At 42.9% G+C, this 17,212-nt stretch overlaps 2 protein-coding genes across 4 annotated transcripts in view; both read left to right on the top strand.

The window, feature by feature from the left end:
• The window catches only part of LOC139583372 (sodium channel protein type 3 subunit alpha-like), a 199,313-nt gene that overhangs the window by 168,215 nt on the left and 13,886 nt on the right, over nucleotides 1-17,212 (top strand). For all 3 annotated transcript variants that reach the window (XM_071414376.1, XM_071414375.1, XM_071414374.1), the window contains 4 exons: nucleotides 1,800-1,954; nucleotides 5,618-5,791; nucleotides 8,016-8,138; nucleotides 16,389-16,661. In XM_071414376.1, coding sequence (XP_071270477.1) covers nucleotides 1,800-1,954; nucleotides 5,618-5,791; nucleotides 8,016-8,138; nucleotides 16,389-16,661 — 725 coding nt within the window. The remainder of the gene's footprint in view (nucleotides 1-1,799; nucleotides 1,955-5,617; nucleotides 5,792-8,015; nucleotides 8,139-16,388; nucleotides 16,662-17,212) is intronic.
• Nucleotides 9,886-10,567, top strand: LOC139583373 (uncharacterized; the record flags this gene model as incomplete). The annotated part of the gene is made up of 2 exons (XM_071414377.1): nucleotides 9,886-10,325; nucleotides 10,399-10,567. Coding segments are annotated over 2 exons (609 nt in total), but the record flags the coding sequence as incomplete, so codon positions are not given.

Genomic DNA, 17,212 nt, shown 5'->3' with positions numbered 1-17,212 from the left:
TAGCAAAATAAAACAAATATAATATCTTCCAAAATAAGTAACTGTATCGATTTCCAGACCATCAATAGACTTTTATCACGGCCGTCGTTGGAAGGAGACCAAGGTGCAGCGTGGTATACGTGCATTCTTATTTATTTTAACGAATGAACACTGAACAAACTAACAAAATAACAAAACGAACCGTGAAGCTATATGGATAGTGCAGACAGGCAACTAAACATAGAACAAGAACCCGCAAACACCAAAGGGAAATGGCTACCTAAATATGATCCCCAATCAGAGACAACGATAAACAGCTGCCTCTGATTGGGAACCATATCAGGCCACCATAAACATACAAATACCTAGACCTACAAAACCCTAGACATACAGAAACCCTAGACAATACAAAACCCTAGACAATACAAAACCCTAGACAATACAAAACCCATAGACAATACAAAAACTAGCATATCAACACTAGTCACACCCTGACCTAACCAAAATATAAAGAAAACAGAGATATCTCAGGTCAGGGCGTGACAACTTTACAGTAACTGAGCTAAACGGACAAACTGTAAGAAGAAGGCCGGTCTTGACCCTGCGTTATGTTTCTGTCCAGCTCCCTCAAGCTGACGTGTACTCAAACATGCGTAAGGTTATGCGGGCCCTTCATAGCCTTTTACACTCAGAGAAGAGGTAGCAGCATTTCAACACAGGAAATTTGCATTGTTTGTACTCTCAAAGAACAAAACAAAAAAAACATCCCTTAGGAAATGCCTCTACTCCGAGGTCTAACCGTATATCGACCGGATGATAACTGTAAATGCCTTGTCAAAGTCACAGTCAATAAAACCTCTTGATTTCTTGTTGATGGCCATTAATTGCTTGGCAGATGTCAGTGCCAGGGCGCTAAAACGTCCGCGGTTTCCAAGAAAGAGCCTGAGATCATCGTTAGAAATTGAGTTGCAAGTGGTCCGTTACCATAATCCCATCATTATTAAGTTTACAGGCAATAAGTTCATTTGGATGGGGGGCTCAGATGACAGTTATGGAGGAGCTGGCTCGACTCTGCGGCCATTATGGGTTGACGGCTCAAATGCGATTTCATAGCAGCCAGCCTCAGCCATTGTTCTGGCTGGAAAGCTTTTAAAGAGTAATTGATACCAGGGAATATGTTGCTCCAAAACCATAGTCGAGATTAGCAAAGACACGGGGTCCTTATCCTCCTGGCTTGGCTGTAGAGATAGTATAAAGTCATTTTTAAACTTAACTAGGCAAGTCAGTTAAGAACTCTTAAGAGTTAAGAATTAAGAGTTAAGTTAAGAATTCTTATTTTCAATGACAGCCTAGGAACAGTGGGTTAACTGCCTTGTTCAGGGGCAAAATGATAGATCTTTACCTTGTCAGCTCGGGGATTCAATCTTGCAACCTTTCGGTGACTAGTCCAACGCTCTAACCACTAGGCTACGGTGTGCTAAGGTGTGCTAGCTAGCTAGCACTCACATGGGCTATGATCTCTGTAAGTTCACTATTTCCTGTCATTACTTCCTGCTTCATGTGTATTAAGATGAGTTCGCAGAAATACTCATTGAATCATTCAATTAATGGGTAAAATGTTGGCCTTGGATACATATTGGAAAAAGAGACATTGACATTTCAGTACACTTGTCAAATACTTCCATTCTCTCTCTCTCTTTAAAACATTGATGAGTCAATAGAGTAGCCATTTGCACACTTACAATGTAGTAGTCATTCTCTTTTTCTGTCTCTCCTTATCCCTCTATCTCTCTCTTTCTTTTTCTCTCTCTCTCCCCCAGTATGCGTGCGCCACTTCCAGTGCTGTGACATCCAAACCACGGCGGGCCTGGGCCAGGCATGGTGGCGGTTGAGGAAGACCTGCTTTCAGATCGTGGAGCACAGCTGGTTCGAGTCCTTCATCATTTTTATGATCCTGCTGAGCAGCGGCGCTCTGGTAAGCAGCGTGCATGCTGGGTAGGGGTGGCGGGGGTCATGTCGGGCGGTCGGCCCTGCCTGCTGAATGGTCAAAATGCCAGGCCAGGCCACCTAGTGTGGGGTGAGACTGGGGGGGAAACTGGGGGGGAAACATGACACAGAGATATCCAACAAGGACAGTTTCAAAGGGGTTCTTCGGCTGTCCCCATAGGAGAACCCTTTTGGTTCGAGGTAGAACCATTTTTAGTTCCATGTAGAAACCTCTGTAGAAAGGGTTCTATATGGAACCCAAAATGGTTCTACCTGGAACCAAAAGGGTCCTTCAAAGGGTTCGCCAATGGGGACTGCCAAAGAACCCTTTTTGGTTCTAGATAGCACCTTTTTTTTCTTCTAAGAGTGTAATATGCTGTAAGTAGAGGCTTCAGGCTGTGTGTGATGCTTAGGAATAATCTCTCTGATCATACAAGTTGTTTGTTACCTCATCTCTTTTTTTTATTGCTCTTTGTCTCCACAGTTATTGATTTACTCTAAGATCCAGGCTATTTAATAAAATAATAATTAGATAATCTCATCAAATAGAAGGTTAGCCAATAGACTGCTCAAAATCCCATATTTGATGTCGGAAGGATGCTAACATGGATGGCCGACTCTTGATCAGCTTGTGTGATGTGCTAACCTTGGCCTTAGGTTGTAATAACACTAACGCGTTATTTCCATGAGCCCTTGTACAGTATTTCCTAGACAGCACCCTACAAGCCTCCAAGGACTAACTCTAAGACCATTTGTTCCAGGATGCAGCTCACAAACAAGGTCAATGACTCTTTCACCTGCTATTACAATCTAACACCAAGGTTGGCAGGCATGAAGTGCCCAACATAGTAGAGCTAGCTGAGAAAGTCAAGCAGGCGAAATTGAAATAAGACAAATTGTGGTATATATAGTATAAAAACATTCAAAACAAAGTGTCTATTGCAATAAATTGGGCACACAGAAACAAGGAATGATTGGTTGAGGTGCAGCTTTTCATTGCATCTGCCTGGGCCCTCTCACTCCTCATCGTCCTCAATTTCCTCTTCCACAGTGATGTAGTGCATGAACAGATATGCAGCTGAGAGGAGTCAGATCAATGATTAGTCAAGCCTTCTCCGCTCTCCTCCTAATTAGCAGTGGATTGGTCGGAGCGTGCCCAAACCTCAGCTGTGCTACCAGTGCCTGCCCTTCCCCCCCTCTCCCTCCACCCCGCCCTGACCCCTAACCCGTTTTCCATCCACCCTCCTACTCCTCCATCTCTGTCCAAGCAGATTGTTGTTTCTCCTGGGCCTTTCCCTGACAGTGTGGGCATTCTCCTGGGTATTGCCCGGTGCTGGGTATGCAGGCCAAGCCTGTGTGGCGTTCATTTAGGGTGCATGGCGGCATACCTCATGAGAGTAGAGCAAAAGGTTTCCGATGGCGACGACGCGTCTAGCTAGAGAGGGATCTTGTTGCTCAGCAAAAGCACTCCATTTTGTTTATTTTCCTCTGATAGCACTTTCTTTTACAGAAAAGCATGCAGAGGCATATTCCATGTATGTGGCATGTTAGTCATTATGATAAAGAATAGATACCGGCACAGTGATGAATATTCCTGTTGCTTTACTGTGCAATGTGTGTGTATATGACGAAGGTATAGTTAATGACACAGCCTGTATCGCCTGCTTATTATGTTGAATCTATAAATATCATCACATTTTTTTATGTGGGTTAAGCCTGACGAGGACATTTGGGTTGAAACGTTAAACAACGGGAGCATTCATCAGTGTGTGAGTATCTATTATTTCCTGAGTTTATTATTGTACCCAGCTGCTACAAGTCATTGGATGTGCGTACGGTACATTATACATTACTGGACATTTTACAACTCAATGTTCCTCATTCTAGAAATGTTATCATCTGTAAAGACCCTTTGTTGTTCTCATTCAACTTTATTATCTGAGTAATAATTGTGAGGCAAAAGGCCTCAATCAATTATTATACACTGTAGCATACTGTATAAACATATCATTTTTCCGGTTGTGAAATAAAATCATTGAAAGGGTTTCATGTAAAAATAGCATGTGGACTTCCCTCATGGGTACATACTGTTACGAAACCAGAAACTAGCCTATTGGGTTTGCTGCACTCATTATGTCTAGGGGTCTTAGGTTACAGATCATGTAGCTAGGCCTAACTCGTTATGTCTAGGGGTCTTAGTCCTAGCTACATGATCTGTAACCTGACTCGTTATGTCTAGGGGTCTTAGGCCTAGCTACATGGTCTGTAACCTGACTCGTTATGTCTAGGGGTCTTAGGCCTAGCTACATGGTCTGTAACCTGACTCGTTATGTCTAGGGGTCTTAGGCCTAGCTACATGGTCTGTAACCTGACTCGTTATGTCTAGGGGTCTTAGTCCTAGCTACATGGTCTGTAACCTGACTCGTTATGTCTAGGGGTCTTAGGCCTAGCTACATGATCTGTAACCTGACTCGTTATGTCTAGGGGTCTTAGGCCTAGCTACATGATCTGTAACCTGACTCGTTATGTCTAGGGGTCTTAGGCACAGCTACATGGTCTGTAACCTGACTCATTATGTCTAGGGGTCTTAGGCCTAGCTACATGATCTGTAACCTGACTCGTTATGTCTAGAGGTCTTACGCACAGCTACATGGTCTGTAACCTGACTCGTTATGTCTAGGGGTCTTAGGCACAGCTACATGGTCTGTAACCTGACTCATTATGTCTAGGGGTCTTAGGCCTAGCTACATGATCTGTAACCTGACTCGTTATGTCTAGGGGTCTTAGGCCTAGCTACATGGTCTGTAACCTGACTCATTATGTCTAGGGGTCTTAGGCACAGCTACATGGTCTGTAACCTGACTCGTTATGTCTAGGGGTCTTAGGCCTAGCTACATGATCTGTAACCTGACTCGTTATGTCTAGGGGTCTTAGGCCTAGCTACATGGTCTGTAACCTGACTCATTATGTCTAGGGGTCTTAGGCACAGCTACATGGTCTGTAACTTGATTATATATGTTTCATAAATATGAGACATACTGTAAGCATATGCGACCAGGTGTTCAGTGCTTGTGCCCAGAAGACAGTCACCTTACCTGAGGTCCAGGGCCAGCTCAGCCATGACTCCCATCGTTGGCCAGTCCAAGCAGATTAGTATCCGTTCAGATGGTGACGTAAGTGAACATACAAAAAGAAAACTACAAAGAGACATGCCTAAACTAAAGACTAAATTGCCACCTAACAAAGCCAGCAGCCTCACAGCCATGCCAGCTGGGACACTGACTGACAATCACCTTCATTGGCAGTACCTTTTGTGCAAATAAAGGCTTGGCTCAGCATCTAAACCAGTTGCTGCTGCCACCTGGGGATGGAGTGTGGAAGTGTATCCTGGTAGTGTGTTTGTCCTAACACTAACCTTCCCCCACATCATAACAATACATACTGCCAGTTTCTAGTGATTAGAATAAGACACTGATACACACAGTCAGTATGTATGTCATTAAGATACTGCATTAATATTACTATGGTAAGATTGATTGCCGAGTGATTACGGGACTAGGGACGTTCCATAGTATTACAGCATGAGACTAATTGCCTATTGACTATTTAAAAAGCCCTAATCATGACTCGTCTCCCATGTGTCTTTCCGAAGGCCTTTGAGGACATCTACATCGAACAGAGAAAAGTGGTTAAAGTGGTGCTGGAGTACGCCGACAAGATCTTCACCTACATTTTCATTCTGGAGATGCTCCTCAAGTGGATTGCATACGGATTCAAGAAGTACTTCACTAACTACTGGTGCTGGCTGGATTTCCTGATTGTGGATGTAAGTGCCATGTTTATTTCCAAACCCTCAGACATGATGTTGAGACGATGAGGTCATTTGCTAAAACGGCGGCCCACTTCACTTGATTGTGTTTTATAATCTGGTCAGACGTGATCAATCGATCTGTTTGTCGCATGCATTCTGAAAGCTCTGGAACAGAGACAATGTGGAATCCTGATTTGTCTTGTCTTATTCTGTCAATAATAGTTTTCCAAAACATTGAACATTATTGAGCCACTTCACTTTCTGGATGGCTTGGCAGTCATGCCAGACAGTCATAGGGCCGGATTCAGAAAAGCCTAATCCCGAATTAATAAGGATGCTGAATGGAGAATATTGTCAGGGAATCTTGATCTGTATGTGGGAAACCTGCTCATAATGTACAGTATGTACAGGATTAGGCACATTTCGGGAATGCTCACCGACCTACTGCTCTTCTCAAAACGCTTTGTCCAATCAGTGCAGCCCTGTAGCGAGTCTAGCAACCCCACAATCCCCTGGGTTCATACTTCACTTATTTGTTACCACTTTATCCTCGGGGAGAAACATGAGAGCTGAGTTCACGTCAGTAGTTTGGACATATTGGTCTGTGGCAGAGAGTCTTTAGGCAGAGAGAGAGCCTTGAGCAATTAGTGTTTGCTCTCTGCACACAGACACACCGCACAAAGGCTGGGAGAGAGATGACGGGGGGAAGGAAGAGAAAGAAAGAGTGGTGGAGTGGGAGAGGGAGGAGGAGAGAAAGAGAGAGAGAGAGAGAAAGAAAAAGAGGCCAGAGCTGACTAGATAGATGTAAACAGAATTTTTTTCCCAGGGAAATTTCTCCGGCATGGCTTCATGTTTTACCATTGCCATGAAAACTGCCAAATCAATACATATTCCCCTTACACAGCTTGTTGGGACTATTTCTAATGATAGATGATACCTTGATGCATCTTTGTTTAGGATGTGCAGCAGATGTTGTTCTACGTAATCTGCCATATTGCCTGTGTTTCTTCAGGGCTATCATTGCCTTTTGTTCCTGTAAATTGTGAGACGAAGTGAATTGAAAAGATAACCAAACATGGAATTCAGAATGATCATGCCATCCTAATGTACACCGAAGTTATGGAAATGTGGCGGTGGATTCATAACACTGGTGGTGATGTGCAGTTTCCTCCTGAGTGACTCAATATTCTAAATGACTGATATAGATGTGGAGGGGAAATCACAATGTGTACGTATGCTTGCTGAATCTTTTTTAAACCCCCTCACCGAAGTGTTATGATTCATACCGAAACAGTATGTGTAATGCCAAAAGGTCTCCAAGTGCTGAAGTACCAAACCCTTTTGGCAAGAAGATCACCAGTGGGTTTACTCCCTCTATCCATCTCTGTGTGCTGTGCTGATCGTGTTCAACAAAAGTGTTGTGATGTATTAATTTTCTTACACCCCAAGGCATAAGAGCACAAAAAAGCCCCTGCTCTTGAGTCAGTGATTCATTTAAACAACATGACGAAGCACAGATGTCTGTGAACCTTGGAGAATCATTTCAGTCATTTATCTGATTGTGGTATGAGTCTCTGACAGTGCCTGGAGGGCAGTTGAATATTAATTTGTGAGGGGCAAAAGGGAATTCAAAACCACCCACTTTCCTACATGCAAGTTTGCTTGTGTAAAAACCTGTATGTATTGGATTAGTCTGTACTACATATTTAAAAGTAAGTAAGTCATTTATTCACTGTTGGCAAGATATCAGTGATTGGCCTGTTGACCAGTGCCGTCAATGTAGAGCAAATAGGCACCCACGAGTCCTCAGGACCCTGCGAGCATTGTGGTGGCCCGGTTTGCCGGCATAAAGGTGAGGCCCAATCTGACCGCTAAACACCACCACTGACCGTACACAGTAGACACCTAGAACTGTAGTTTCTGGTTGGCTTTGAGGTTGGCTTTTGATTGACCTCTCTTCCTCTCTCTCTTACACAGATCAAAGCAGAAGTTTTGTGACCATTCTATGTTCTGCTATGAAATAACCTAATTTTAACATTATATCCCCTTGAATATCAAAAGGACGACCTCGATGCTCCCACTCTGGATTGACTTATAAACCCTTAACATAGTTGCTAACAGGAGGGACTCGCCAGAGTGGTCCAGTGTTCCTTTTCAGGTACTGTGTTGACATTTCTTTGAACTGGTTGTGGCAGCCCCCCTAACCATGTGGGTTCTTGCGCTTTCTTCATCCTCCTAGGTGTCTTTGGTGAGCCTAGTGGCTAACACGCTTGGCTACTCGGACTTCGCTGCCATCAAATCACTTAGAACCCTCAGAGCCCTGAGGCCGCTAAGAGCACTGTCCCGATTTGAAGGCATGCGGGTAAGAGTCGTCTCTCCGCTCTCTTTTCTAACTCATCTGTCACACTCTACCTCTGTTGCCACCCTTTCTTTTCCATACCAGCATTTTCACAGTTTCTATTCAGAATACTCATATCTCCTCTTATGGTGTTATAACGCCATCAAATCCATGAATTGCTCATCTCTTAATTCTCCAGCTAATGCCACTAATCCCTAGCCAATCTTTCCCTTGGAGCCAAAAGTGGCAATATTAGCACAAAGTGGCAATATTAGCATGAAGAGGTAATTATGTTTTCATAATTACCCTCAACTCTCCCCTTAGCATGACATGACTACCTCATTATCCAGATTATCAATTTGATAAATTTGGATAAGCTTTATTTCATATTAAGCTTTATTTTGTGGTATTTTTTACCTCAAACTTTCATAGTGAAATCATTATTAGGCCCTACATCACCATTTAGGAATCATCAAAACAGGTAACATATACCAAATGTTTACACCATATTTAATTAAGTTAGAACAGAAAATTGCCTATTGTTATCACATAATTTCCAAGTAAATACTTGACAGATACGGTGGGGTCTGAAATTATTGACACCCTTGAGCAATAATGACTGTAAAAAATAAATACTTCAAATACTGAGCTATATTGTATGGTCCAAAAAATAGGGAAATTATATTATTTTATACTAATTCAATTGCTCAGAGAATTGTGATTTTGTTTAATAAAAAAAAATATAAAAATATCTCAAAAGGTAGGGGTCAAAATTGACACCCGTAAAGATTCTTATAAATAAAGTCGTCAAAAGTTGAGTATTTGGTCCAATATTCTTACCACGCAATGACTACATTAAGTTTGTGACTCTACAAACGTGTTGGATGCATTTGCAGTTTGTTTTGTTTGTGTGTCAGATTTTGTACCCAATAGAAATCAAATCAAGTTTGATTGGTCACATACACATGGTTAGCAGAGTGTAGCGAAATGTTTGTGCTTCTAAACTTAGGACCCTGTCTTTCAAAGATAATTCGTAAAAATCCAAAGAACTTCACATATCTTCATTGTAAAGGGTTTAAACACTGTTTCCCATGCTTGTTCAATGAACCATAAACCATTAATGAACATGCACCTGTGGAATGGTCGTTAAGACACTAACAGCTCACAGACGGTAGGCAATTATTAGTTCTCTCACGTCACCCCGCTCCTCCGCTCTCTCCACTGGCTTCCAGTTGAAGCTCGCATCCGCTACAAGACCATGGTGCTTGCCTACGGAGCTGTGAGGGGAACGGCACCTCCGTACCTTCAGGCTCTGATCAGGCCCTACACCCAAACAAGGGCACTGCGTTCATCCACCTCTGGCCTGCTCGCCTCCCTACCTCTGAGGAAGTACAGTTCCCGCTCAGCCCAGTCAAAACTGTTCGCTGCTCTGGCACCCCAATGGTGGAACAAACTCCCTCACGACGCCAGGTCAGCGGAGTCAATCACCACCTTCCGGAGACACCTGAAACCCCACCTCTTTAAGGAATACCTAGGATAGGATAAAGTAATCCTTCTAACCCCCCCCCCCTTAAAAGAGTTAGATGCACTATTGTAAAGTGGTTGTTCCACTGGATATCATAAGGTGAATGCACCAATTTGTAAGTCGCTCTGGATAAGAGCGTCTGCTAAATGACTTAAATGTAAAATGTAATTAAGGTCACAGTTATGAAAACTTCGGACACTAAAGAGGCCTTTCTACTGACTCTGAAAAACACCAAAAGAAAGGGTCCCTGCTCATCTGTGTGAACATGCCTTAGGCATGCTGCAAGGAGGAATGAGGACTGCAGATGTGACTAGGGCAATAAATTGCAATGTCTGTACTGTGAGACGTCTAAGACAGCACTACAGGGAGACAGAACGGACAGCTGATTGTCCTCGCAGTGGCAGACCACGTGTAACAGCACCTGCACAGGATCGGTACATCCGAACATCACACCTGCGGGACAGGTACAGGATGGCAACAACTGCCCGAGTTACACCAGCAACGCACAATCCCTCCATCAGTGCTCAAACTGTCTGCAATAGGCTGAGAGAGGCTGGACTGAGGACTTGTAGGCCTGTTGTAAGGCAGGTCCTCACCAGACATCATCAGCAACAACGTTGCCTATGGGCACAAACCCACCGTCGCTGGACCAGACACGACTGGAAAAAGGTGCTCTTCACTGACAAGTCGCGGTTTTGTCTCACCAGGGGTGATGATCGGATTCGCGTTTATCGTCGGAAGAATAAGCGTTACACCGAGGCCGGTGCTCTGGAAGGGAATCGATTTGGACGGAGAAGGTTCGTCATGGTTTGGGGCGGTGTGTCACAGCATCATCGGACTGAGCTTGTTGTCATTGCAGGCAATCTCAACGCTGCGTGTTACAGAGAAGACATCCTCCTCCCTCATGTGGTACCCTTCCTGCAGGCTCATCCTGACATGACCCTCCAGCATGACAATGCCACCAGCCATACTGCTCATTCTGTGCATGATTTCCTGCAAGACAGGAATGTCAGTGTTCTGCCATGGCCAGCGAAGAGCCCGGAGATCAATCCCATTGAGCACATCTGGGACCTGTTGGATCGGAGGGTGAGGGCTAGGGCCATTCCCTCCAGAAATGTCCGGGAACTTGCAGGTGCCTTGGTGGAAATTGGGGTAACATCTCACAGTAAGAACTGGCAAATCTGGTGCAGTCCATGAGGAGGAGATGCACTGCAGTACTTAATGCAGCTGGTGGCCACACCAGATACTGACTATTACTTTTGATTTTGACCCCCCCTCTTTGTTCAGGGACACATTATTCAATTTATCTTAGTCACATGTCTGTGGACCTTGTTCAGTTTATGTCTCAGTTGTTGAATCTTGTTATGTTCATACAAATATTTACACATGTTAAGTTTTCTGAAAATAAACGCAGTTGACAGTGAGAGGACGTTTCTTTTTTTGCTGAGTTTAGTTCCGACAGTGCAGCAATATCTAATATGTAATCTAACAGTTCCACAACAACTAAATAATACACGCAAATCTAAGTAAAGGAATGGAATTAATGAACATGCACCTGTGGAATGGTCGTTAAGACTCTAACAGCTACCTAGCCTATGAATGAAAGTTTACAACATAGGTACACACAGATATCAAAACAAATTTGAGGTGACACACAGTGACATTCAATACCGCCTTGCACACTCTTGACTGCATCTATCTGATCTAGGGTGTAATCATTAGTCCAACAGTTGCAAACAAGAGTTTCTATTGGACAAATTCAGGTATGTTTATCCCTGTTTTGTTCCATTTGCATCCGTTTAAGAAACTTTTTTTTCAACAGAATCAGCGGAATGAATACACCCCTGATCATGCGTAAACAGAGTTTACTCTCATAACAGCCACTTTGTATTCCTTCTCTTCTCTTCGCTTGTGGACTTCAATGCACAACACATAAGCTGTATTTGACCAGCTGAAAAAAACTTTAAATACCATGTCATAACCGGTACACACAGCCTACATCGTTGTCCCCATATTAGCTAAAGTATCGTCCTAGTCAACATAGCTAATAGAACTAATGTATTAGTAAACCTGCTGCAATCATGCAGTAACATTACAACGTATAACGTTAACAAACTCACTTGTGTACATTGTGCTGGTCCGTACAATTTACCTTATTTTAGCGCCCAAAAAACGTAATACCATATAATATCAATACCATTGTAACGCACAATTTCTCCCCTTTCTAAAAAAATCATTGACGAGACCTTCATGATGCCCATCTCTGCATGATTCAAGAAGGCAATGAGCTCCGTCAGGTCTTTTTAAAAATGGTGGGTGGGGAAGTGAAACCTATTGTGTGATAGTAAAAAGGAGAGATATGTCGTGTGGGGAAACTGCGTTTTTCATTCGATCTGTCCAACTTATCACCTTAAAACCTCTAAAATGTAAATGTGTCATTACATACCTACTTGAAGAGTTGTGTCAAATTTGAAACAAGATTTTAAGGCGGCGCTAAAGTTATCTTCAGAAGTGAACAGCGGCTTTTGAGAGTCACGATGGCTTGCAGTGATGAACCAAAAAATAACTAGGTGTCCCCTTACCCTGTCCCTGTCCCTTTCTTGTTTTTAAACGGTGAGAGAAGTGCTACACCTGATGGAGAGAGGCTGTAAGACACATAATTCATTGCTTTATGCGTGCTGTACGTTACGTCATGACACGTCACAATTTAACGTACAGCGTTGGAGGGATCAGTTTTTTTCAACTTTTCTCCAGTACTATTGAGCCATTACCATGTCAATCAATGCTTGAATAGAAACGTAGTTCACACCCAAGCTTTTGATGTCAACACAGTCGCTATAGTCCCATTAGTTTTCAGTGCAGCCTCGTTTGAATGTCGCGGTCGCGCAAATTTGTACGGAATGAGGTTAGTCACCGTTAGTCAGTTAGCAGTTACACCGGCGGGCCCCGGTGGCAATAAATTAATAAAACCAAGAGCTTACCTTGACTTGGAAGAGTTCCAGTGTTGTGTTGGATAGTCATTGCCAGCTAGATAAAATAGCGTCCCTTTGTTTGAGCCGGGTGTTTAAGTAAAACTAGCCAGCTGCATTTGCTAGCTAAGTAAATGAAACTGAAAGTGAAAAAAATAAATGACAATCTCTCTCTCTCTTGCTTCTTCTAGCTATGCACTGCAGTGATAGCTAGCTGTAGCTTATGCTTTCAGTACTAGATTCATTCTCTGATCCTTTGATTGGGTGGACGACATGTCAGTCCATGCCTCTAGCGCTCTGATAGGTTGGAGGTCATCCTCCAGAAGTTGTCATAATTACCGTGTAAGCCTATGGAAGGGGATGAGAACCAAGAACCTCCTAGGTTTTGTTTTGAAGTCAATGTACAAAGAGGAGGACGGAAGCTAGCTGTCCTCCGGCTACACCATGGTGCTACCCTACTGAGTGCTGTTGAGGCTACTGTATATCTTCATTGCAAAACAGTGTGTTTTAATCAATTATTTGGTGATGTGAATATATTTAGTATAGTTTTATCTAAAAAGGATAACTCAATGTTTAACCATTTGTATGAAATTCACTGAAGAGGATGGTTCTCCCCTTTCTCCTCTGAGGAGCCTCCACTGGTATATACTGTACATATGAGATGAGTAATGCAATATATGTAGACATTATTAAAGTGGCATTATTAAAGTGACTAGTGATCCATTTATTAAAGTGTCTGATGGCCTTGAGATAGAAGCTGTTTTTCAGTCTCTCGGTCCCAGCTTTGATGCACCTGTACTGACCTCGCCTACTGGATGGTAGCCGGGTGAACAGGCAGTGGCTCGGGTGGTTGTTGATCTTTTTGGCCTTCCTGTGACATCGGGTGCTGTAGGTCTCCTGGAGTGCAGGTAGTTTGCCCCCGGGTATGCGTTGTGCAGACCGCACCACCCTCTGGAGAGCCTTGCGGTTGTGGGCGGTGCAGTTTCCGTACCAGGCGGTGATGCAGCCCTACAGGATGCTCTCAATTATGCATCTGTAAAAGTTTGTGAGGGTTTTAGGTGACAAGACACATTTCTTCAGCCTCCTGAGGTTGAACAAGGGCTGTTGTTTTGTGTCATTTTAGAGGCACTTTTATTATAGATAAGAATAAAATATGTTTCTATACACTTCTACATTAATGACGATGCTACCATGATGAAGGATAATCATGAATGAATCATGAATAATGATGAGTGAGAAAGTTACAGAGGGTCAAAGAAGTGCTAAACTCTCAAGACATGCTAACCTCTCACCATTACCAATAACAGAGGAGGCTAGCTGTCTTGGGCACAAAACAATCGGAAACACAACCAAAATGAACTGCAAATGCATCCAAAGTGTCACAAGCTTTATGTAGTCATTAAGTGCCAGGATTATGGGAGTAAATACTAAACTTTTGACTACGTTTTTAATAAGAATCTTTAGGGGTGTCAATGATTTTGACCCCTACTTTTTCTGAGAGAAAAAAAAGTTAAGCAAATTTACAAATTTTTTGGAGCTCAGTGTTTGAATTATTTATTTTATACAGTCATTATTGCCCATCTTTATCAAGGGGTTTCCGTTACAAAGCCCAGTTCCCACTAAATCAATGTTGTTACAGCATTATTACACAGGAATATGGACAAATAATTGTAAAGTGTTACCAGAAAAGCTAATAAACATAGCAGTGTCATTCATGCACATACTTCATGTACAGTTGAAGTCGGAAGTTTACGTACACTTAGGTTGGAGTCATTAAAATCCGTTTTTCAACCACTCCACAAATTTCTTTTTAACAAACTGTAGTTTTGGCAAGTCGGTTAGGACATCTACTTTGTGCATGACACAAGTAATTATTCCAACAATTGTTTACAGACAGATTATTTCACTTATAATTCACTGTATCATAATTCCAGTGGGTCAGAAGTTTACATACACTAAGTTAAACAGCTTGGAAAATTCCAGAAAATTATGTCATGGCTTTAGATGCTTCTGATAGGCGAATTGACATCATTTGGGTCAATTGGAGATGTACCTGTGTATTTCAAGGCCTACCTTCAAACTCAGTGCCTTGACATCATGGGAAAATCAAAAGAAATCAGCCAAGACCTCAGAAAACAAATTGTAGACCTCCCCGAGTCTGGTTCATCCTTGGGAGCAATTTCCAAACACCTGAAGGTACCACGTTCATCTGTACAAACAATAGTGTGCAAGTATAAACACCATGGGACCGCGCAGCCGTCATACCGCTCAGGAACGAGACGCCTTCTGTCTCCTAGAGAGGAAAGTACTTTGGTGCAAAAAGTGCAAATCAATCCCACAACAGCAAAGGACCTTGTGAAGATGCTGGAGGAAACGGGTAGAAAAGTATATATATATCCACAGTAAAACAAGTCCTATATAAACATAACCTGAAAGGCCGCTCAGCAAGGAAGAAGCCACTGCTCCTTAACTGTGATCCTGATGCTAAAAATTAAAGCTGAAATAATTCATTTTCTCTACTATTATTCTGACATTTCACATTCTTAAAATAAAGTGATGATCCTAACTGACCTAAAACAAGGAATTTTTACTAGGATTAAATGTCAGTAATTGTGAAAAACTGAGTTTAAATGTATTTGGCTAAGGTGTATGTAAACTTCAGACTTCAACTGTACGTACTCCATACACTTAGTATGTAGCATTTCCATTATCTCATTCCAATCTTTCTATCCTTTCTCACATCTTTACCTGTCTGTGATATTACTTTACAAGTTGTTTCTCACCTGTGGCAGTATTAATATAAATCTCCTTGCTATTTGTTTAAGCGGTTGATTTTCTTATCACATTCTCTTACATGCATTTCTGTGTTCAGATATTCAGATTAATGTTTAGCCTGTAACATTTCCTTAATCATTATTCATTCCCTCAAACACATCCTTAAACCCCCTCGAACAGTTCATGCACACTGAAGTTAAGATTTTGGGCTATTGTTCCCTCCTGTTGCACAGTGTTAGTTTAAGTCAACAGCTGTCAACCTAGCTTGTAGCCCTTTAATATGTATATAATTTCCCCTGACATCCACTGGAATGAATTTGAATTCCTGCCCATGAAATTTGCATGCTGTCGGAAGTGGGGGGGCTGATGTCCGCCGAGCTCGCTGCTCTCCTCCACTGTAAATCTGGCAAATGGGATTAGGCGTCACGCTGCTTGAAAACGTCTGGGTCTGCTCCTCAGTGGGAAACGCGAAGTGGAAGTGCAGCCCGGCTACAGTATACAGAGGAGTGAGTGAGTGAGCAGCAGATTTCTTTGTGACACCTGAAGGGATGTGCAGGGCTAAACCCCAATATCCACTCATTCTATTAGAGCAGTGACACTCAGGAACTCCTAGCTCTGCACACTACCCTCCTGTTCCTCTAGTCTAGCACTTTAAGGTTACCAGGATAGTTTAAAAAGTTGCTGCTGCTCGTGATTGAATATGAGACAAACAAACATTCTTAATCTCATTTGCCAGTTTCCCTAGTTTGCATGAATTTTGGAAATGTGATATTTTTAAGGGTGGTGGGATTATTCTACAAAGTGTGTTTGAATAGTTTGATATATATATATATACTTCGTGTTTTGGGGGTGGGTTGGGCAAGCACTTAGAGTAAGTGAACCACAAGCATGTGCACACTGGTATGAGTTTCTCTGATTAAGTTACTGGCATCATGTATGGAGTGTGTCATGTGAAAGCAGAAGGGGGCAGATGGACGCTTGACGTGTGTGTTTCCATGGCGACAGGTTGTGGTAAACGCCCTGATTGGCGCCATCCCGTCCATCATGAACGTACTGCTGGTGTGCCTGATCTTCTGGCTCATCTTCAGCATCATGGGGGTCAATCTGTTCGCCGGCAAGTACGGACGCTGCGTCAACCTGACGGGCTACATCCACAATGTGTCCATGGTCAACAACAAGACCGACTGCCTGGCCATGAACGACACGCAGTTCTACTGGACCAGAGTCAAGGTCAACTTCGACAACGTGGGCGCCGGTTACCTTGCCCTCTTACAAGTTGTGAGTTGGACTTTTTTTCCCCTTTCCTTTTAGTTTTTCTCAGTTTGAGACGTTCTTTCCTCGCTCATACATTTTTACGCTGCCCACCGTGCCTGTCCAGAGATCCCCGAATCGATCAACAAGTCGCAAGCTTTTATTTTTAGCAGCGATGGAAGCCATTACAGAGAATGTTGTGCTTTTAGCAGCGATGGAGGCCATTACAGAGAATGTTGTGCTTTTAGCAGCGATGGAGGCCATTACAGAGAATGTTATGCTTTTAGCAGCGATGAAGGCCATTACAGAGAATGTTATGCTTTTAGCAGCGATGGAGGCCATTACAGAGAATGTTATGCTTTTAGCAGCGATGGAGGCCATTACAGAGAATGTTGTGCTTTTAGCAGCGATGGAGGCCATTACAGAGAATGTTATGCTTTTAGCAGCGATGGAGGCCATTACAGAGAATGTTATGCTTTTAGCAGCGATGGAGGCCATTACAGAGAATGTTGTGCTTTTAGCAGCGATGGAGGCCATTACAGAGAATGTTATGCTTTTAGCAGCGATGGAAGCCATTA

This window comes from Salvelinus alpinus, chromosome 8 (genome assembly GCF_045679555.1).
Source record: "Salvelinus alpinus chromosome 8, SLU_Salpinus.1, whole genome shotgun sequence".
Taxonomy (NCBI): domain Eukaryota; kingdom Metazoa; phylum Chordata; class Actinopteri; order Salmoniformes; family Salmonidae; genus Salvelinus; species Salvelinus alpinus.
Note: the sequence above shows the minus strand (reverse complement) of the source record. Positions and strands in the feature narration are given on the sequence as shown.